Raw genomic sequence first — 21,338 nt, forward strand, 5'->3', positions numbered from 1 at the left:
CCATCCTTATTAACACTCCTCTCACTCTAGCTATAGATCTGTAAAATGTTTTTCTGTGTCATGCATTGCTATGTTGTATAAGTTTTTTGAACAGTTTGATGGTCTATCTTACGTATGTCCAGACTGTGAAGATTTAACACTGGGCTATTATTTTCAACAGCAGTCGCATGTTAAGCATAGTGTGTATCAGCTTGAGCTCTGCATCTGTAATAATATGAAATTATGGATTGCAGAGTAGTGGGGAATGTGTAACCCTCCAGCTGTTGTCAGACTCTAGCTCGTATCCTTCTTAGTCTGCACGAGTTGTGATCAGAGATTAGGGATGTTTTAGCTCATCAACAGCCTTGTGAACATAACTATATGAAGTGTTTGGAATGGTATGTGAAGCATGTATTAACACACTTTGAACAAGATAATTACTCATTCAGGGTGGTACCAAGAAAAAAAGCTCAGGAGTCATCATGAATAATAATTTGAGTGTTGACTCAGACACATGATACTCTAAGTCAGAAGTTACCAACAGCAATGGGTCCAATTTTCTGCTCCTTAAACCCTTCAAGGGTTTTTTAGGCTACCAAAAATTCCTCCCAAAGGAAATCAATACCCAAAAAATCAGAGGTTGGCATAAATTTACTTCTGGGGTTGTTTTCTGGGCTATATGGCCATGTTCCAGAAGTATTATCTCCTATGTTTCACCCACATCTATGGCAGGCATCCTCAGAGGTTGTGAGGTATACAAACGTCAGGAGAGAATACTTCTGGAACATGGCCATACAGTTCAGAAAACACACAACAACCCTGTGATCCCGGCCATGAAAGCCTTCAACAACACATTGAACATCTCTATGGGGAGAAATTGTTCCAATTTATTTCTGTTTTTGAAAAATGAATAGTTTTGATATTAAATAGTTCTGAGACCTCTAGGACCTAATGGTATTTAAAAGGCTGATTTCCACTCCTGGAAGCTTCCACATGTGTTGGTCCACTCAGAATGCAAAAAGGAAATCTAGAAGGGCTGAAGGCTCACATGTAGCCAGAGGACTGCACTTTACCCACCTCAACTCTAAAGTTAAGATGGTTTCAGAAGCATCTGCTGTCATTAAACTGAGGCCACTCCCCTAGACAATTGGCAACTCTTTGGTGTCCAGATTTTGATAGAGCTCATACTCCCCCACCCCCTCCTCAACTCTGTCTTCTAATGAAATGAATGCTCTCTTTGTTCCTATCAGCTTGACAAACACCAGTGGTACCAAATAATGGATGACATTTCTCTGTGGCACAGAGGTCAAAGAGACAGGAGGTGGGGATGGGGATGGAGCAGGGAATAATCCTGGTCCGTGCTGGCTGGGAAAGGGACACAGTGTCTGCATTGACAAGGAGCTTTTTGAAGGCCTTAGAGGGAACCTGGTGTTGGCACACTTACAAGTAGGGGGAGGAGGAGGAGGAGGAGGAGAAAGACATTTCTAACTTCTTTCTCAAACAGCAACGTATAGTTAAGAATAGGGAAATATCATCAGAATTCTTGAAATGCAGTTTTATTCTGATTTTTCCTCCTGAATCTTATATTCTGTGCCCTTCAGGTCACTCACCTATTTGCAGGCTGTATAGGTTTTGTTACTAGCAGTCTTTCTTTGAGGACAAAAATATTCTGCCATATGAGAGTTATATTAAGCTGACAGATGTTGGAAGATAGTTGGACATACCTGGGGGATTAATTTCAAAGGTGAAATAGATTCACCAATATTTAGGGTGCAAATTAACTCCTGGTGTGACTATTCAAGTCCAGCAGAGCAATACCAGAGAAACATCTGGCCTTTATTTGTAATTCCAAGAAGATGATGTGAAAAATAAAAAGTGAAACATGGAGGCAGAGAAGCAGGAGATGGGGCATAATCTTTTGTTCCTCCATTTGTCCTCTGCTTCACCCCATCCTCCCCAGCTTTGCCTTTGTTACAGTTGGCTTTTACAAATACACCGGCTGTATGTGATCTCCTGAACAACAGAGCCGTTTCTGGTACCTCTGTTGACATTAAAAGAAAAATGGCATTTTGTGTTGACAGTTTGCCATGGTCTGCTCTTCATCAGGAATAACCTATTTTGCTTAGAGGGGCCAAAATGTTTCATTGTCACAATCTGTTTTTGTTGGATTTTTCTGTTTCAAGTGCCAAGTTAAAATCAATTGTTCCATTGCGATTCCAAACCCAGGAATTGGCAACTGCATTGGGATATCTGATAGCAATGGACTATCAAGCAGAATCATATCAGGGAATAAAGACAGGAAGTACATGAATTGAAATGAGTGCCGGTAGAGAGCTAGAATGGTGTAGCTATTTGTATGATGGACTAGGATCTGGAGGACAGGATTCAAATAACCACTCAGTCATGGAAACATATTGGTAACCTTTGGCAAGTCTCATTCTCTGAGACTCAGAGGAACATAATGGCAACCCTTTTCTGAATAAACCTTGTGATAGGTTGACCTCAGGATTGCCGTATATCAGAAATGACTTGAAGGCACACAGCAGGAACAATGAGAGCTTCACATAATTTGCATATGGAAGAAACTAAGAGATTTGACTATTTAAGTTTCAGGCTTTGAATCCTTGTCCACTGGTTGCTGATATGCTTTTGGTATGAGTTGTTTTTGGGTACAATTCAAAGTTCTGGATATCGGATTTGGAAAATGGAAGGATATTGGTGATGACAATGATGGCATTAGTGGGTACCTACCAGAGCCAACAACTTGTGAAAATATTATATAGCTGAATCAAGCTTTTGAACTGCATAGATCTAGTTTGTCATGCTCTTAACTAGATAGTGACCACCAGTACAATATATTAAGATATTGGGCTTTGCCTAATATCAGTTATTGTACAATGTGAAAGTCGTTTTCTGGACAAATGCCATAGTGCTGACCAATGACCCATGATTGCTCCCAAGAGTGAGGTGGTTAGAAATGTTTCCTTCCCTAGGCAATCCCTCATTGTCCAAGTATGATGGTCCTCCAAGTGTAATGTCTTGGCGATGGATATGTAGGTGTCTGTGTAGTCCTATTCTTGACCAGCATATTCTTCCACAGTCAGGGCATCGGATTCCAGATGGAAGGTGGTCCCGGTCATTGTGTTTGTCTTTTAATTCTGAGATATTCAATTTAACTAAACGCAGACATGAATGCTTGGAGACCTTATTTTGCAGAATAGTGGGGTGGGAGCCACAAACTTGCAAGTGTGTGTTCAACTTTAAAATCTGAACATCTTAAAAGAATGTTGACAAAATTAATATGAATTTAGGTGCATAAAATGGAAGAAGTTGTGCTTCAGGAACAGAATGAGCCTAGCAGTGAAAACACAACAGCCTCCACAAGCTTGGCATATTTACCCCATTCATAACAGGATGCATTAATTTGTTTCAGTGGGAGCTAATCACTTGTACACATGAAATGCTGGTTTTGATGAAGATCTCGCTTACTGGACTGAGCTGATCTTCTCACAAACCATCCAGAAACATTCTCCAAAGCCTCAGTAAGATATACCAAAGGCAACAAAAAGGCATTCACCTGAGCGCCCAGCAAGAGTGAGCCTGAGGGGCAGGGGTGATGTGGGGAAAATCAAGGTCAGAAAGCATTTGTTGTCACTGAAAAACAGTGACAACATTAAGCAGAACATAAGAAGTCCAGTGTTTTCAATAAACACATGTATGACAAGCTAAACAGTAAGTAAACCAAAATGTGTAGTTGGCAGCACAAGTCAGAGAGTGAGCCAACCCAAGGGTCCCCCACCCCGGTTCTGGTGTACATTTCTTCACTTCAGAACTATGTAGAACCACACCTTGAGGCTAGGGGTCAACCCAACACTAAAAGTGACTGCCTTTTTAATTGGAGAGGGGTGAAGAAGATTGCATTTCCCTTAAAACTGCATATATTAGTTTGATAATCCCCTCTCTTCCTCACTCCTCCAGTTCAGCCAGAAATGTGAATTGCTTGTAATGAGTGCAGTATCTCCACATTCTTACATTTTCTACTGAATACACAAGTGTGTGCAGCTCTTTGGGTGTGTGCCATTGTATAATGGAAGAACACACAATTTGTTTGTAGAGAAAGGTCCCATATCCAATCTGAGGCATTTTCAGGCAGAAAGATGGTTTCAGATGGAAGGGCTAGGAAAACCCTGTAGCTGGGCCCTTAGGGAAGTGACATGATCAACAAATACCCCTAACACACTTTTGAAACTTAAGCAACAACTGCTCCATAAACTCTGAGGGCTAGGAAGCAGACCTTGGAAAGTTGTTATTAAATAAAAAGCAGTTACATTTAGTTAAAATTAGTAATTGTCACAGATACATTTTTTAGAAATACTGTATATCTTATTTCTTAAGAGTAAGTGAAATAGTTACTTCTACATTGTTTCAAAGCACAGCTCATTGCTAATGAATTACTAGAAAACACTTTTAATTTATCTCATATTCGCTTCAGTGCCCACAACAGAACAGAAGGCCACAGTGTTAGACACCAGTTGAAACATGCAATATTCCACCTCTATGTAGTGCAGACTCTAGAAATTTAAACTAGTTACTTTTAAGCACACAATCTAAAGGGCTACATGTTCCTCCGTCCCAACTTAAGTCTGCTTTATTAAAACGTCTCATCTTAACAATAGTTACAATGATGTTTAACTCGAAGTGCCCTTTGGACTAGTTATCTGAGGATGTGTTTGGTGTTACAATCCCCCCACCCCACCCCCCACCCAGATGGGACTACATCTCTCAAATTACATATAGATGTAATTGACACTCTTACAACTCTCTCCCCATGTATTAACTGCCATCTGTGCAACTGACAATTACCACCTAAGCCCACCTGTTAACTTTTCACCTGTCTTCGTTTATAAATTCAGCACTTAAACTTCTTTTTTATAAGTTTAACATCAGAGTGCTTTTCTGCACCGAGCTTGTGAATCACATTAACATTTCATATTGAAATGTCCCATATTCGCATTTTTATATACAGTAGTTTTATTAAAGCTTTAAAGATATGTGTACTTCGAATGCAGGTTATTTCTTATGTAGAAACCTAAAATCTGAAATTGTTCACAAATATGGCTAAGACAAGTTCAGTGTACACAAACTGTGTTTCATGCACAATTTAATTAAACATATTGTATACAATTACCTTCAGACTACTATGTATAGAAGGTCTATATGAAATATATGAAACATACATTAATTTTGTGTTTCAAGCCCAATTTTTCAAAATCCAATTGTCACAGGGACAGAAGGGCACAGGCAGAAATACTGAACAGGAGCACAGGCAGAAAAACTAATGTTACAGTGGTGTTTACCCCTCCCTATGTTATCCAAAACTTAAAAAAAAAAAATGACCGCCATTACACTAAAAAATATACCTGTTCCGATTTACACCCAAATGTACTTCCCAATATAACAAATGGATGAAACTGCATGTGCCGTAGTCTAAGGATAGAAATTAAAATGAACAATATCAAAATCTTGGCTGACTACACAAATATGTTACTTGGGGTGAAGAAAACAACCAAAATGTGGTAAAATGAGTTGTGTGGATGGGAAACTATGAGATCAGAGGAAGAATGGAATTCACACACTGTGAAGTCATCCTTCCATTAGCAAGACAGGAATATAGAAGGTGTGTTTGCAGATGGCTGTTTTTATCCTGTCACTGAAAAAGATTGAGGGAAGAGAACACAGGTGACTCACAGACATTGAGGTCCTGTAGATTCAGCTTAGAGCTTCCATTTCCCCACAAATAATCATCTGGTTAATGGCTAGTATTAGTAACTATTAATATATATAGTTGTGTGTATATATATAGTTGTAAATGTCTCATGAGAATGCAAGTACCATTATCAAGTATGTTAGGCTATTTTAATGAGATAATATTAAACCAGGATTGGGCAGCAGATGTGGTTGTCCATGTTTTTTCTGTATTTCTTGGTTGTTGTTGATAATGGTGCAGCTCCTTTGGCTGTTTGCTCTACAACAGTGAATACAATCTGTATCCACTATATTGCTGCCTATTAAATATAGGTGGTAGTATGTAGTTGCAGGTAACATGCATACAATGGACAAAAAAATGTGCAGCCGCTTTTACAATGCCATCCAACATGTAAGAAGGCAGAAATAAATACAGCTGTGGAAATAAATGGAGAAGTCTCATACCTAGTAACCTCCCCACACAAAGATGAATATATAAATATGTGTAAAGAGACTTACACAACCCGTTGTTGTGTTCCAGCTACACAAAAAGACAGCCCCATGAAAATATCAAATTATTTTCCTGTCATGTTGATTTTAGATATCCAAGAAGCAATTTTTCATATGAGCTTGCATTCCAACATTTCATACAAGTGCACATATACATCTCTTAAACTTGCAGTCGGGAGTTGCAGCAACCAATACATCACATGAGGCTATTTATGTTTGTGTTTTAGTTTTGGCACTGAATCTGCTGGCGGCAAGCCAAATCATGTTTCATAGTTGGGTTGTTCACAGCAAGCATTCTCTTTTTTTAGGTTTTTTTCCTTTTAAAAAAAAACTGCTATAATTTAAAGCAGGCTGACCAACGGACTCAATTGGCATTTTCATGTATCATCTAGAGGAGAAAATGGGAGGGGGGGAGGCATGGGGGAGATTGCTCATCTGGTCTCCATTTCCTTTCTCTGTTTCTTAGCAGCTGAAACTGAAGACTAGATCCATCTGGAAGTGATAACTTCTCTGTTTTGCTGTTAAATCTACAATCAGAGCTGCATTCACGGGTTTTCTGCAGGAGCACAGAAAAATTGTAGGCCCTGTGCACAGAATTCAGCTTTGTTTGCTCCTCTTGTTGTTTCTCTCTTTCATTTTTTCCTTCCTTCCTTTTTACAGTAGGTTTCAAGATCTTATAGCTAGAGAGATGTGGCTGAAAGTATATGTGCAAAGTGTTCAAAAACTAATAAGGCCCTAGGATGATTTGAACAATGTTAGGTGGTGTAGTGCTAAAGTGCTACAGAGTCAGTGCTGGTTAATACTTGGGTGGAGACTGCCAACAAATACTGGGGTTTTTGGCTACATTTCTAATAAGAGAACTAAGAAAATCCTAAGCAATTCAAGGAGTTGCCATATGTTGAAAAAACTTGAAAAAACTCTCACACATGCACACCTGGCCATTTTCTTAATTGAGACATTTCAGTGCATTGTGATCCCATTTTTCACTCAAAACAAGAAAATATGTAAGCATTCTTTGCATCACCAACCTGAAAAATGGCCAGGTTTGAACCAGAATACAGCCTTTTTTGTATTTACCGAGAAACCATCCTTTTTCTTAGTGAGTTTGCCAAATTGGGGTAAAAAGAGGGAGGATGAAATTCTTGATCGCGTTTTGTCACTATCTTGTTTACTTTTGGGATTGGTTATAATCAGCTGAGCTTCCATAGCTGGAGAACATGGAGATACAGCTGATTCAACTTTCATGGTATATAAAATGCCTTATTTTCCACCAATTCCAAAATAAACCTCAAATTGTAGTGTTCTTAAATCTGCCTTTCTCTAACCTTCAACTGCTAAATTGTCTGAAAGGAAAAGGAGACTTTGCTGTGACAGATATTCAGAAAACCAGTTTGTAGCAGCATTCATTGCTATGGACTCATCTATGTTTCTTACATTGTTTTTTCCCCCTTTCCCCCTACAAATATAATAATAATAATAATAATAATAATAATAATAATAATAATAATAATAATATAACGACAATGACAACAACAACAATAACTATTTTTGTATGCTGCCTCCATCTCCCCAATGGGGACTCGGAGCGGCTCACATGGGAATAAACTCAATACAAATCACATAACATCATAAAACCAAACAGTTAAAACAACAAGCATCACATTTAAAAACAAATTAAACAGGTCATAGTTTAAAAAACATAATTAAGAGCAGGAAATATAAATAATCACCCACAGCATTAAAAGGTCCAATATGGATATAAATGACAAAACTACGGTTAGGTGGATCTGTAATTGGCTAAGTAAACGAACCCAGAGGGTGCTCACCAATGCGTCGTCTTCATCTTGGAAAGAAGTCACGAGTGGAGTGCCGCAGGGTTCCGTTCTGGGCCCGGTTCTCTTTAACATCTTTATTAACAACTTAGACGAAGGGTTAGAAGGCACGATCATCAAGTTTGCAGACGACACCAAACTGGGAAGGATAGCCAACACTCCAGAAGACAGGAGCAGAATTCAAAACGATCTTGACAGACTAGAGAGATGGACCGAAACTAACAAAATGAAGTTCAACAGGGATAAATGCAAGATACTTCATTTCAGCAGAAAAAAATGGAATGCAAAGATACAGAATGGGGGACGCCTGGCTAGACAGCAGTACATGTGAAAAAGATCTTGGAGTCCTTGTGGACAAGAAGTTAAAAATGAGCCAGCAATGTGATGCGGCTGCTAAGAAAGTCAATGGGATTCTGGCCTGCATCAATAGGGTATAGTGTCTAGATCCAGGGAAGTCATGCTCCCCCTTTGTGCATAAAGCTAAGTTTGTGTACAGGGAACCATCAAAGAGCAAAGGTTTCACTATATTGGCCACCCATGTGGACAATCTGAAGTATTTTAGAATTCAAGATACAGGACAGGATATGTATTTCAGATGATGGCAGTGAATCTCTGTAGTAGACATTGTTCATGGGAATAGTAAATAAATACCTCACCAAGCGACAAATCCCAGAATTTCAAACAACAGAACCATGGCATAAAAGTGATATCTGGTGTAACATTGCAGTGTATGGTCACAGGCTTCCCTACTAGAGTTAATTGTATTGTACAATTTCATAAATCATACTATTTTTTTATTTGACTTTTAACAATACATGGAATGCCATGTAACTCTGAGCACTCCCATCTCTTCTGGCATCCTCTCCAGATTGATAGAAGGAGAAAGTATCAGGTGGAATAGAGATGGTTCTTCTGAGCAGATTTCATCCAAGGCTCCTGGCAACAGAGTCAATCTCTTTCCTTTCTTCTGAGGCCAGAGGCATAGGAGTTGTAGTTACACAAGGTATAGTGCTGGTGCCTCACCAAACCACAACCACCCATAATTCCATACCATTGAGCCATGACAGTTAAAAGGGATCAAACAGAACTAATTCTAGAGTGTAATTCACCAACAGTCTTCTTCATTATCATTGCCCAATTGTGGAATATTTTCCTTATTGTCCATGCTTCTTTTTCAAGCTTTCTAAAGACAATTTTGACCTTGCTGTTGGTTTTTGGCTATTGTTGCGATCCTTAACTTTTTATTTCACTGTATTTTGTGTTTGTTGACATATTGCTTCATTTTTTCTGGTAAACTGGCTAAGGAGCATGATGGAAGCATTGTGTTATATGGCAACACATTCTTCTTTGATGAAGTGTAATGTTTTAATTATAACTTAGTGATTTATTTGTGTTTTATTCACTGCCTTGAGGACTATTTTTAATGGAAAGAAAGAATACACACATACTAAGTAAATACGAAAACACCTAGAATGTATTAATGAATGATGCAGCCAACAGTTTGAAAAAATCAATTTAAATCCCTTTCAGTTAAAAACTCTGCAGCCCAGTACATCAGTAAGAGCGCCTTGTCCTGCATGATCTTCCACGTAATCGACAAACATCCAGGGAATCTGTGCTTCAGTTGTTTTGCTTTCAGCTTCATAAATTGCTAGATGCCCAGACAGGGCTTCTCTGTTGTGGTAACACAGATGTAGAATATCCTCTCCAGGGAGATTTGGAGCCCCACAAGTGTTTCATATTTAGGCAACAGGTTCAGCAAATGTTTAACGTACAGCTTTAACTAACTTCCCTGGTTTTTAAAATAACATTATTTAAATATACAAGTGTGTTCTAACACTGGAAAATAGGGCTGTTCAAAAAGTCATTTGTGCCTCATATGTCGAATCTATTTTTCAAGATTCATACATATGACACGATATTAAAAAACGCTGGTGCCCATACAAAAAACATAAGATTCAAAACATGATCTAGGACTTTTGGATGAGTTATTTAAGTCGCGTAAATAGCTCCAGGTCTCTGTCGCGAGGACCACTTCTCCTAAAAAGCTGGGTTTGGTTCCCCCATAGGGCAACCAGGAGAATGGTGAGGCCCAGAGTTGAGGGAGAAGCCCTGCTCTTTCCCCAAAAGGGGCAGTGAGGGGGGCCTTGGACAGTTAGGCGGGAGGGAGATTGGATGGCCGGGCAAGGAAGAAGCCCCTTCAGTACATGGCTGGCCCAGAGAGAGACAGGCAGAGGCCACACTCATCACATTGAAGCTTTTAACGTGGGGAGACTTGGTATTCTGAAGCGAGCAGAATTCTGGTAAGTGTAGTTTCGTGCAGAGCCTTTTGAATTCTCTGCCACAGGGGTCCTCGCCTTCCCAAACTACATTTTCCAGAATTCCTCCCTGAACGTTTTGGTGGGCTAAAATCAGTGTTCATTTTCTAAAAGGAATTTGAGATAAAAGGGGATTGTTGGGAGCTGAATCAACACTGTGAGGTAGGCAAAGTTGAGAAGCAGTAACTCCAAAGTTTACCTAGTAGGTTTCCTATTATTATTATTTCAAAGGCTGAGTGGGCATTTATTGAGGGTACTTTGACACTGCTTTTCCTGCCTTTAATTGTGCTTTTCCTGCCTCTAAAAATGAGGGAGAAAGGAGCCCCAGAAGCTTCCCCACTCGTGCAATTACATAATGAAAAAGTAACACAAATTTTGTTACATCGTTATAATTACGATACGGACACCTTGCGATATTTTAGAAACAGTTTAGAAATGATTTGCCACCACTCACCCACCCTAATTTAGTAATGAGTATTGAATCATTTTTTTTTCATTGATCACACAGGCCTACCAGAAAATGAAGGTGAAGTCTATGGAGCTATAAAGGCCACAGCTAAAAGTAGTTTCACACTCCCTACACCCCCTCCCCCCCTTTATAGTACTTATTGAGACACATTGCACAATCCAGCAGAAGATGACGATGATACTTTGTATGTAACCTCCAAAGGAAGCAAAATGTGGCCTGGATACTGGCAAAACAAACTCATGTCACCCACCCCATTTTGCTGTATTGGACACTACAGGAAACAAAAGGGAATGGAAGACATGAAAGTAAACATCTTCTATGACATCATTCTGGCAAAGATTTTTTTAAAGTAATTACAAAGCTTGTTACTTACTGCTACTTAGCTTATTGCTTGCTTATTCTATTGTCCTGTGAAGTCTGTACCTTGATATTTCATTCTGTGGTAAAACAATCACATTTCAAGACAAAGATAGTCTAGAGTATGTTGCTTCACATCGAGAATTATACAGCAGCAGTTTAAAATGACTAGTTGTTGTTTTAAAACCCGATGTTAGAAGGATGAGAATGCACCAGTTAAACATTCCCATGGATGTAGATCTCTGAGCAGGGTGGGCCCAGCATCTTTCTGGCTACATATTTGTATGTTCCAAGACAGCCAATCCTTTGCTGGAAACTCAATCTTCTGCTTTGTCTCTGGAGCATTCATAGGAGGAGGAGAAAAGATACACCATCAATGGTCAATTTGCATTCCCATCTGAGAGAATGCCTGTGCATGTTGTTCCATTTAAGAAGTCCAGCATCAAAGCCAGGCATGACTGAGGCTCTGCAAATGGATACTTTGAGAGAATTGTCCCTGGAAAGCAAAGAGACCTTTTAAGGTGTCCATCACTACTAAGAAATTTGGCAAGCTCATATGAACCAGTTGGGCTCGGGTTGGCCAGTCACCAATGGGGGAACCAGGGCAGAAGAAAGGAAAAGAGATTAAATACTTGAGAAATTTCATTCAGACAAATTTGTGGTTTGGCAGGAAAAAGGAAAGCTGGGGTATGGGAGCATGATATATTAAAGACACTGGCATTGCTTGCTACATGATTTCCCCAGCAGGAAGCTGGAGCTCATTAGAGGTTATGATGGTTAAACAGGTTCTGTCATAAATAAAATGGGACCATCCTTCTTTGCATTGTAACCCTCAGCTATTTCCAGTGAAACTTTTAAAATGGGAAAACAAAGCAAAATTCACAGAGACAGGGTCCTTCCTCCTGAGGCATTTCCTCAAGGCAAGAAACAAATAATTATGTTTGAAGCGGAAAAACAAAACCAAGGCAGAAGTTAAATTCTATTCTCAAGATTTGGATTAAGAATGAGGGCAAACACATATCTGCAGTTGGCTGGTCCTACATAAGGAGATTGCCAGGAGTCCCAACTGGAATATTGTGTTCAGTTTTCAAAAAATGACACTGGAAGTTTTCTTGGCGTAGGGTCAACATAAAAAAAATTAGCATATTTCCACCAGTTTTCTCCTCCCTGGTTGTCCTGAAGTCCAGGACTGGTTGAATATATGTTTCTGCCTGCAACAAGTGGTTTCTTCCTCCCAGGTTTGGGTATCAGGGTGTGTGTGTGTGTGTGTGTGTGTGTATGTGTGTGTGTGTATATGTGTGTGTGTGTGTGTGTGTGTGTGTGTGTGTGTGTGTGTGTATATATATATATATATATATATATATATATATATATATATATATATAAAAGAAACGAATTCACAGTATATATTTATGTTTCTACTTCTTTACTTAGTTACAGTGGGCCCTTGGTATCCATTAAGATTTTATTTCAGGACCACCATCCCCGTGGATACCAAAAACTGTAGTATCTTAAGCCTCTCTATATACAATAGTGTATTAAAATGGCCTCCCTTATATAAAATAGTAAAATTCAATTAATATATGTACAATAGAGTCTCACTTATCCAAGCCTCGCTTATCCAAGGTTCTGGATTATCCAAGCCATTTTGTAGTTAATGTTTTCAATATATCGTGATATTTTGGTGCTAAATTCGTAAATACAGTAATTACAACATGACATTACTGCGTATTGAACTACTTTTTCTGTCAAATTTGTTGTATAACATGATGTTTTGGTGCTTAATTTGTAAAATCATAACCTAATTTGATAACCTAATTTAAATAATAGTAAAATAAATTACTTGTATGAGGAAGTAGTAGAAGATTATATTATAAAATAAGGAATAAAAATATTTTTTGTTGAGGTTACAATCCCACTTTGCACCCTGTTACTTGGAGAATCATCCTAACTTACCAGAGGTATCCCTGTATTGATAATGCTTGTTCATTTAAGCTTATCCCACATAATACATAGAGTTGTGTCATCTTCCTATTTTGTTTCATGTCCACCCAAAATGAACATGAACTAAATGTGACTCGAAGCTTTACTCTCAATATTTTTTCATGGAGGAAGAGGGAGAAGAGAACGAGAATGATGATCTTGCTAATTGCTTTTTCATGCACTTGAGAAAGATATCTCTATCCCATGGGTGAAAACCTATTGAATAAGACAATTTGGAGAAGAAAGTATACTGGAACTCAGCATAATTTATGTTAGTTAAGCTATCAGTGACCCATAGTCAAGATGTTTTTATTTCATTTAAAACATTTTAATTGTTTTTTTTCTTCCACATTTATATCTAATATTTATTGCTTGGGAGAAGGGCTAATTGACTAAGAGAAGTGATTCCACATATATAGGTGATGACGCAAGAAATTTATTAGCATTGTGAGACATCCCATCTGTTTGGAACATAAGCCCAGCTATGGGGGTCACCATGACACTCCAGTTTACCCAGAGGAGGAAGAGGCTGAGCTCCAAAAAACCTGCAGTCTATGCAGTATGAGAACAGTCATACTTTGTTGCTGACAGAGAAGGTGAGAAGCCATGCAAGGCAAACCACTGCGTTGATCACTTGTTCATAATTATTATGCAGCTGAAGTGAAAGTGCAGGGGTGTAAATTTTAGAATCTCAAGTAAAGTAAAATGAGGTCTGAGTTAACATGAACCATGGGGCAATCACACATTCTCAGTCTTGGAAAACACCATGATAGATTCACCTTGCAAACAACTTCAAGGCAGACATCAACAATACATTTACTCCAATTGCACATGCTTCAATTGCAGTGGCTTTCTGCAACACATAATTACAATCTCTCAGCATATTTACCGTTAAGAGCCTGGGTGTCATTTTAGATTCGCAGCTGACAATGGAAGCTCAAGTCGCTGCTGCCAGCAAACAGGCCTTTTTCCACCTACGACAAGCGAGGCAACTGGCACCCTATCTGATGAGGCTCTGGCAACAGTCATCCATGCCACAGTCACGTCTAGGCTGGACTATTGCAACGCCCTGTATGTTGGCCTTCCAATGTCCACGACCCGAAAGCTCCGTATTGTTCAGAATGCGGCAGCCAGGCTACTCACAAGAACACCCATGAAATGCCACATAACACCAGTGCTGCAGCATCTGCATTGGCTTCCAACTGATTACCGTGGTCTATATAAGATGCTCGTTCTGACCTTTAAAACTCTTTACAGCCAGGGCCCATCGTACCTTAGGGACCGTCTCTCCTTCTCCCATCATCGGAGGTCGCAACGACCATCCCATCGCGGCTTACTTTATGTACCGGGTCCTAGAGAAGTGCACTTGGAAAGGACCAGATGCAGAGCATTTTCTATTTCTGCCCCTGCCTTATGGAATGCCTTGCTGCCCTACATGAGAGCCATGCGTGAGTTAGGGCCTTTTACCCTAGCACTCAAGACCTGGCTCTTTACTAGAGCTTTTAATCTATGTTAATTTTATCAATATTTGTATGTATGTATCTTTATCCTTTACAATTTTATCTTGTAAATCGCCTAGAGCATCGTGGATGGAGGGCGATTAATAAGTAATTAAATGATGATGATGATGATATCTCCTAGCCATTACCTTGTTAGATCAGATCAACATCCCTCTATTGTCTGAATTCTGACTGGTATCACTTGAATTTCCTTGTTTCCTTTGGTCTTTGTCTCCCAACTGACCCAATAAATGAAATGGTTGATTTTAGAGATGACCAACAACTCACATCCTGACTGGGGCTCTTTCAGTGTTCTTTTTGAAGCGGCTTTTTCACCTTCTAGAATTCTCCTCTGTCTTTGTTTTGCCTTCTCTTGTCAGTTCCTTTTCAAAACCCTTTAAATTGTCTCAAATTCTGCTGATCCTGCGTGGCTGCTTGTTCCTTGTTTTAGCCTGTCCCTATCTCTGTCCGAATCCAGAAATTCTCTCTGTAAATCTTGTTTGCCTCCTAACATGCTGAAGTTACTCCTAAATGGGCAAAAAACACCTTATTGTTTTAAAAAACTATATATTCTATGTGCTATGCAATGGTAATTGCATACTTACAAACTCTGTTATCCCTGCGCATTAAAAAAAAAGGAAATACCTACTGTATTCCATTGTCTGTCTTAGCAGGGACAAATGTGCTGAATGTACTTTTCTGAAGTTCTCATATGCACACAACACAGCACGACTTATCACCATTGACCATGGGATCTCCAGTCCCTGCCAAGTTCAGGTTTCCTTGCCAAACACCTGCTTTTCCTTTTAATAACCAAGAGCCATTTGGACTTCTACACCAAGATACTATGCAAGTTCTCAGAGCAAAACAAGAGACTTCCCTAAAGTTAAAAATCACTTGGTTTTAAAAAAAATTCTTACATTTCTTCTGTGAGCCATAGAAAATGCCAGCAGAACAGAATGGTAGTTATATGAATGGATAACAAAGAAGCCTTTGGGCTGGCTAGGTCACAGTGGGTTACCAACAGCTTTTAGGAGAAGTCATTTATTCTCTGCAGGCTCTGAGAAAAGGGGGGGGGGAGAGAAGAGGGAGGAAGAGAGAATTTTACAAACATTTGAAGAATTTTATCTGAAAATTAGGATTGTTTATTATCAGGAATAGAAGGCATTTTCCAGTGCATCTGCAGCCAGTTCTACTTTTACACGCATATTATATGAAAACAACACTTTGTAATTTGGACAGAGTTTGAGCCAAGGCATTTTACCAATTCCGGTACTAGCTGACGAGTCAGCTGAATCAATAGATTGCCAAGCAACCAAATGACCTGGCTTGAAATTTAACCGCCTCACGTCTGGTGGGATCTGATAGAACTTCTAGCCAAGAAACCTCTGCTTTGGCAAAGCTTTCCTGTTTCTCCTAGTCACACACTGTAATGGTTTCCTTTTTAGCTTTGTGTAAATGTCAGTTTTGGTTCAAATAAGACTCAGTATTTGATGACTAGTTAAACTGAAGATTAATGTTAAACTAGGAGTATTTCTTGCCTAAGAAAACTCTATGAAGTTCATGGAGTCATCATAAGTTGGCAGGAAAGTTGAAGCCACACATATTAATTTCCATGGGTCATGACAAACAACCCAAAGGTTTATGCAGCTTTGATCACTCAGGTTAAAATACTTACTCCCTCCTTTTTCTTTTTTCTAATTCCACATTTGATTCAATGTTTCAGGTAACCTTTGATTCCCCCCCCCCCCCCAAAATGAAAGTGAAAAATGGCTACTAATGTTTTGAGGGTGCATTCTGCACTTAACATTTTCTTTTATAATCTGAGAAAAATACAACTGCTTTTTTTTTTAAAGTCTGGCTAGAAGCAATAATTAGAAAGAGCATTATAATGATGATGATGGTGGTGGTAGAGGATGATGATGATGACGATGTCTGGGTTCTCCCCTCCTCCTTTGTACTTATGATCTTAATGTCACTTGATTCTTTATTTAATGAGAATTGTTGGTAGAAATAGGACAACGTGGGTTGAGAGAACTACTTTATGTGTCTGTGTGAATTCTCTATTTCCAGCTCTTAAAGGTTGTTCTGCCTCAGTTTCCTTTGGCTGGGTCACTGGGAACTGAAAAAGCCTTTTGAACTGTGGTGACTGCTTGTCCCTGCCTAGAATGACTCTGCCCTCTCCTTTAGCAACCCTAGTGGCACCAATCACTGCTTAATATCAGAACTGTTGTGAAGCATATAATGGGAAAAATATTAATTGTGGGCTTGGCAACTGAAGCTGTTGACATTGTGATCTAAAGCACATCTACCCAATGAGACATTCACATCCAACATTCCTAAATTTGTCCACAAATCCATGGGATGGAGAGGTTATGGGGTTTATAATGGGAAAATAAAAGTGGGGTGAGGGATTCAGCCCATGGGTGTACAGGTGACATGAAGCCGAGAAAGGTTGTTGGCTAATATAAATATGGAAATGTACATATATCCGCATACATGCTGGGAATTTTAAAAAAATGCAATCATTACAGTTGTGTAACCAAAAATAATCAATTACAGTGCAAACACCCTATCCTAATAAAATAACTTCAGGGTGAGGGAACTCCGTGGTTTTCAAAATCAATTTGATTTCAGATCAAAATGAGTGAGTATGATGTTAATGGAGTCAAACCGGGATGCTGCACAATGAAGCTTGGGTATAGACCTCGTGTGGATCCAGCCGTTAAAATCAGACCACAGACCCAAATAAATTAGAAACACATGAATAACATTTGGAAATCAACAGTTCCATCCAATTAAAACTTCAGGACACCAGTTAGTTTAAAAGCCAGACTCCTGCCCAAATAAAAGCATCTTTTGTGTTCTAGTAGAAATGCATCAAATAGGGATCTGGCCTGATCAGACGGAGCAGGGAGTTCCAGAATCTGGAAGAAGCCATTGAGAAGGAAGGTCCTTGCTTGCATTCCTGCCAAATTTATTTCTGATGATTGGGTGAGTGAGGGAGAGAAGAGTCTCTACTGAGCTTCTTAAAACCTAGATCAGGTGAGAGACTGCAGCCTTGACACTGTACATCCCATCTTGTTCCACAGACTTTGGAATAATTCCCACTTTGTAATGTCACTTATTCTCTTATGTTCATTTGTTGTATTTGTCAATGTAACTATTCTATTATTTTCTGTGTAAATTATAGTCCTTATTCTCTTTAGTAGTATAAGCAGGGAGCATCCAACATTTCATGAATGTATAGGAAATTCATCAAAAATGCATCACTTCTTGGCCCAGCAAGGGGATATCCCTGTAAAATAACTGTATTTTTCGACTGCCGAAATATTTATTTTACTGTGTATACATATCCTTCACTAGGAGAAGTTGCATCCTAAAGAGTTAAGAAAAACTTGGGCTGCTTGGGAATGTTAAGCAACCTCAAATGGCAACAACATAAGTGGATCACGGCACGGTCCTGCCCCACAAAAGGCCGTGATTCACAGTTTCCAGGAGTTGGATAATAGAGCAACAACACAAAAACAGAAACCATATGGACCACAGGAGTCTCATGGGAGAAGCTGTTCCCCTGTGTATTTATTACTCACCATTACATCTGAAAGCAGTCATAGCTGTAAGAGAAGATGCCAAACACATAACCAAAGGTGCAAAGAATATCTAAGGCCAAGTCTTACCTTCATGACTTGTACATTTGCCTGTTTGTTAGCAACCATGCTACTTTGGAGCTGGTTATCATCTTGTTTCCAACTCAGATTAATCTCAACACTTGCCAGCTTTAGTTGCAGCAGCAGATTGGCCACTTACACAATAAATAATAATAGTAATAATCAAATTACTTATTTATACTCTGGCTTTCTATGTTGAGTCCCAAGGGACTCAACATAGCTAATAGCCACATATTTTGATCAATTTAAAACAAAGCAAATACAAAAATTAAAAAAAAACAGTTAAAACAGTACTATGTGTGTTGGGTTAAAAATGCAGTCGAAATACAATAAATACAATAAAAGTGCATTTTAAAACACACAATCCCCCCACAACACCAAAAAAAGGAAAAGCAATAAGACACACACACAAAAATTGAAAAGGGCATGTTTGCCTAAACTTTGCATAGGCTGATATATAAGTGTATAATACATAAGCAGAATTTGTGTGGTATAGTGCTTTGAATTGAGAACTTGGACTCTGGGAAGCCCACCTTGGAAACTCACAGAGGAACTTCAAGCAATACTCAGAAAGTGGTAATTTGTGAATACATATGAAGTCAATGTGAGTTCATTGAAGAGTTTGTGTATGCCCAGTGATGTTTTGGACTGTGGTAATTAAAAAAGAAATAAAGCCTGAACCATGGCTATCAGCACTCTAATAGGTCACGTGGCAACCTACTTTTGAAATTCTCTCCCATTATAAATGTGGTGTACTGTATGTATAATGCATGCACTTTTACACTTTGCTAAAGAAGAACAAAAACACCCTCTGAGGCAGGTGATAATAATGTACAATTCATTCTCACTATCTGTTTTGTACTTCATTTTCGATTATCTAATTTTGCCCTCTTCCTTCACTTCTAGGCACGTCCAAAAGGAGAAGGCTTAACACCATACCAGGGGAAAAAACGCTGCTTTGGTGAATACAAATGCCCAAAGTGCAAGAGAAAATGGATGAGTGGAAACTCCTGGGCTAACATGGGACAAGAATGTATCAAGTGCCATATTAACGTCTATCCTCACAAACAGGTGAGACTATTGCAGAACAAGCTTCAGACAGCAAAATGTATACACTGGAAGAAGTAGTCAGTCTGAGATCATACAGTGGAAGTCAGAAATACGATAGAACATGGAAAAGTATAGTGTGACCTGCAGACTGTGTACGGCCTCTGAACCACATTGTTTTCACTCACAGAGCCCGCTGGGATTTCCCCAGAGACCCTGCTTCCACAGCAAGCCCCCCTCAAAAAAAAAAACCCTTTCAAAAACCTGAAAACAAATATTGGTGTTGTTTTCTGCCTAGAAACTGTCAAAATGCATAAAACCACACATGGTACATAGTTTGCCTTTCCAATTTTTCAGAATCCCCAGCCCCTCCCTCAAGCCTTTTGTTCAGCTGCAATCCAGCCAAAAATAGCATCCAGGAGTGATATAATGCCAATTTTGGTATTACCAGCCATATTACTACATCCCACAAGGTGGTTGTGTATATGTGTTTGCCTTGAAATACTTTGAGTAATGGTGACTCCATGAATTCCATAAGGTTTTCTTAGGCAAGGATTACTCAGTTGTGATTTTGCCAGTTCCTTCCTCTTAAATATAATCTACAGTGCCTGGTAAATTATGAAAATGTTGCAGGGATGAAAATGGACCCTTGCTTTCTTTGCAGTTGCCCATCCCTGCCATAGAATATTCAATTTATCATTAAGGTTATACATTTATTATGCTATTAACATTTTTCAGTTACTGTCAAAGCTGATTCAAGATCCCTTTGCATATTGATCAAGCCTAACACAGTTATGTCTTCAAATTTATTTTGCTGTGATGAGGGGTCAGTAAGGATCAGATCAGAGGTGTTTATAATTTTTTTTTGTATTCTGATTTTGCTCAACACATTCATTCATCTAATAAGTGAAACCCATGAATAGTCAACTTTCATTCAAAGATAATTACTTATATTTTAAAAAATGTTTTAATAGATCATAGAATCATAGAATCATAGAATAGTAGAGTTGGAAGAGACCACATGGGCCATCTAGTCCAACCCCCTGCTAAGAAGCAGGAAATCGCATTCAAAGCACCCCCGACAGATGGCCATCCAGCCTCTGCTTAAAAGCCTCCAAGGAAGGAGCCTCCACCACAGCCCCGGGGAGAGAGTTCCACTGTCGAACAGCTCTCACAGTGAGGAAGTTCTTCCTGATGTTCAAGTGGAATCTCCTTTCCTGTAGTTTGAAGCCATTGTTCCGTGTCCTAGTCTGCAGGGCAGCAGAAAACAAGCTTGCTCCCTCTTCCCTATGACTTCCCTTCACGTATTTGTACATGGCTATCATGTCTCCTCTCAGCCTTCTCTTCTGCAGGCTAAACATGCCCAGCTCTTTAAGCCGCTCCTCATAGGGCTTGTTCTCCAGACCCTTAATCATTTTAGATAAACCATGTGGATTTCCTCTCCAGCTATTCCACTTCACTTCACTTCACTTTATCTCTTAATTAGTCGCTCTCCACCAGAGTGCTCCGAGCGACTTACAATTTAAAATATCATTCCACAATATAAAAACATTCAACATAAAAACATTCAACAGTGACTATTTGGCAAACTAGATCTGATCTACTCAAATGCACAACCAAACAGCCAAGTCTTAATATTCCACTGGATATTGGTGTGCTGATTGTGCCGAAAGGCTATATTGAGTGAAAATTACATAACCCTCTCTTTCAGTATTGTTGGATTGAAGTAGTTGTCAATCCTAAGCAGCCTAGGTAAAGAATCATGGGAACTGCAATCCCAAAACCTGCAGAGAGATGCAGAATTTGAAATCGCTGAGCACACCTAACAGAGAATATCTTACTCATGAATAGTATGAGAGAGTATCAAGAAAACAGTTCGATTTTTTTGCAGGCAGTAGGACAGTCTCAAGATTCAAAGATTGGTGTAT

At 39.1% G+C, this 21,338-nt stretch overlaps 1 protein-coding gene across 2 annotated transcripts in view; it reads left to right on the plus strand.

Annotated features, from left to right (window-relative positions):
• zcchc24 (zinc finger CCHC-type containing 24) overlaps nt 1–21,338 on the plus strand; it is a 187,109-nt gene that overhangs the window by 149,266 nt on the left and 16,505 nt on the right. For both annotated transcript variants that reach the window (XM_062975865.1, XM_008120761.3), the window contains exon 3: nt 19,270–19,434. In XM_062975865.1, coding sequence (XP_062831935.1) covers nt 19,270–19,434 — 165 coding nt within the window. The remainder of the gene's footprint in view (nt 1–19,269; nt 19,435–21,338) is intronic.

The sequence above is a fragment of the Anolis carolinensis genome, chromosome 3 (assembly GCF_035594765.1).
Source record: "Anolis carolinensis isolate JA03-04 chromosome 3, rAnoCar3.1.pri, whole genome shotgun sequence".
NCBI classification, from domain to species: domain Eukaryota; kingdom Metazoa; phylum Chordata; class Lepidosauria; order Squamata; family Dactyloidae; genus Anolis; species Anolis carolinensis.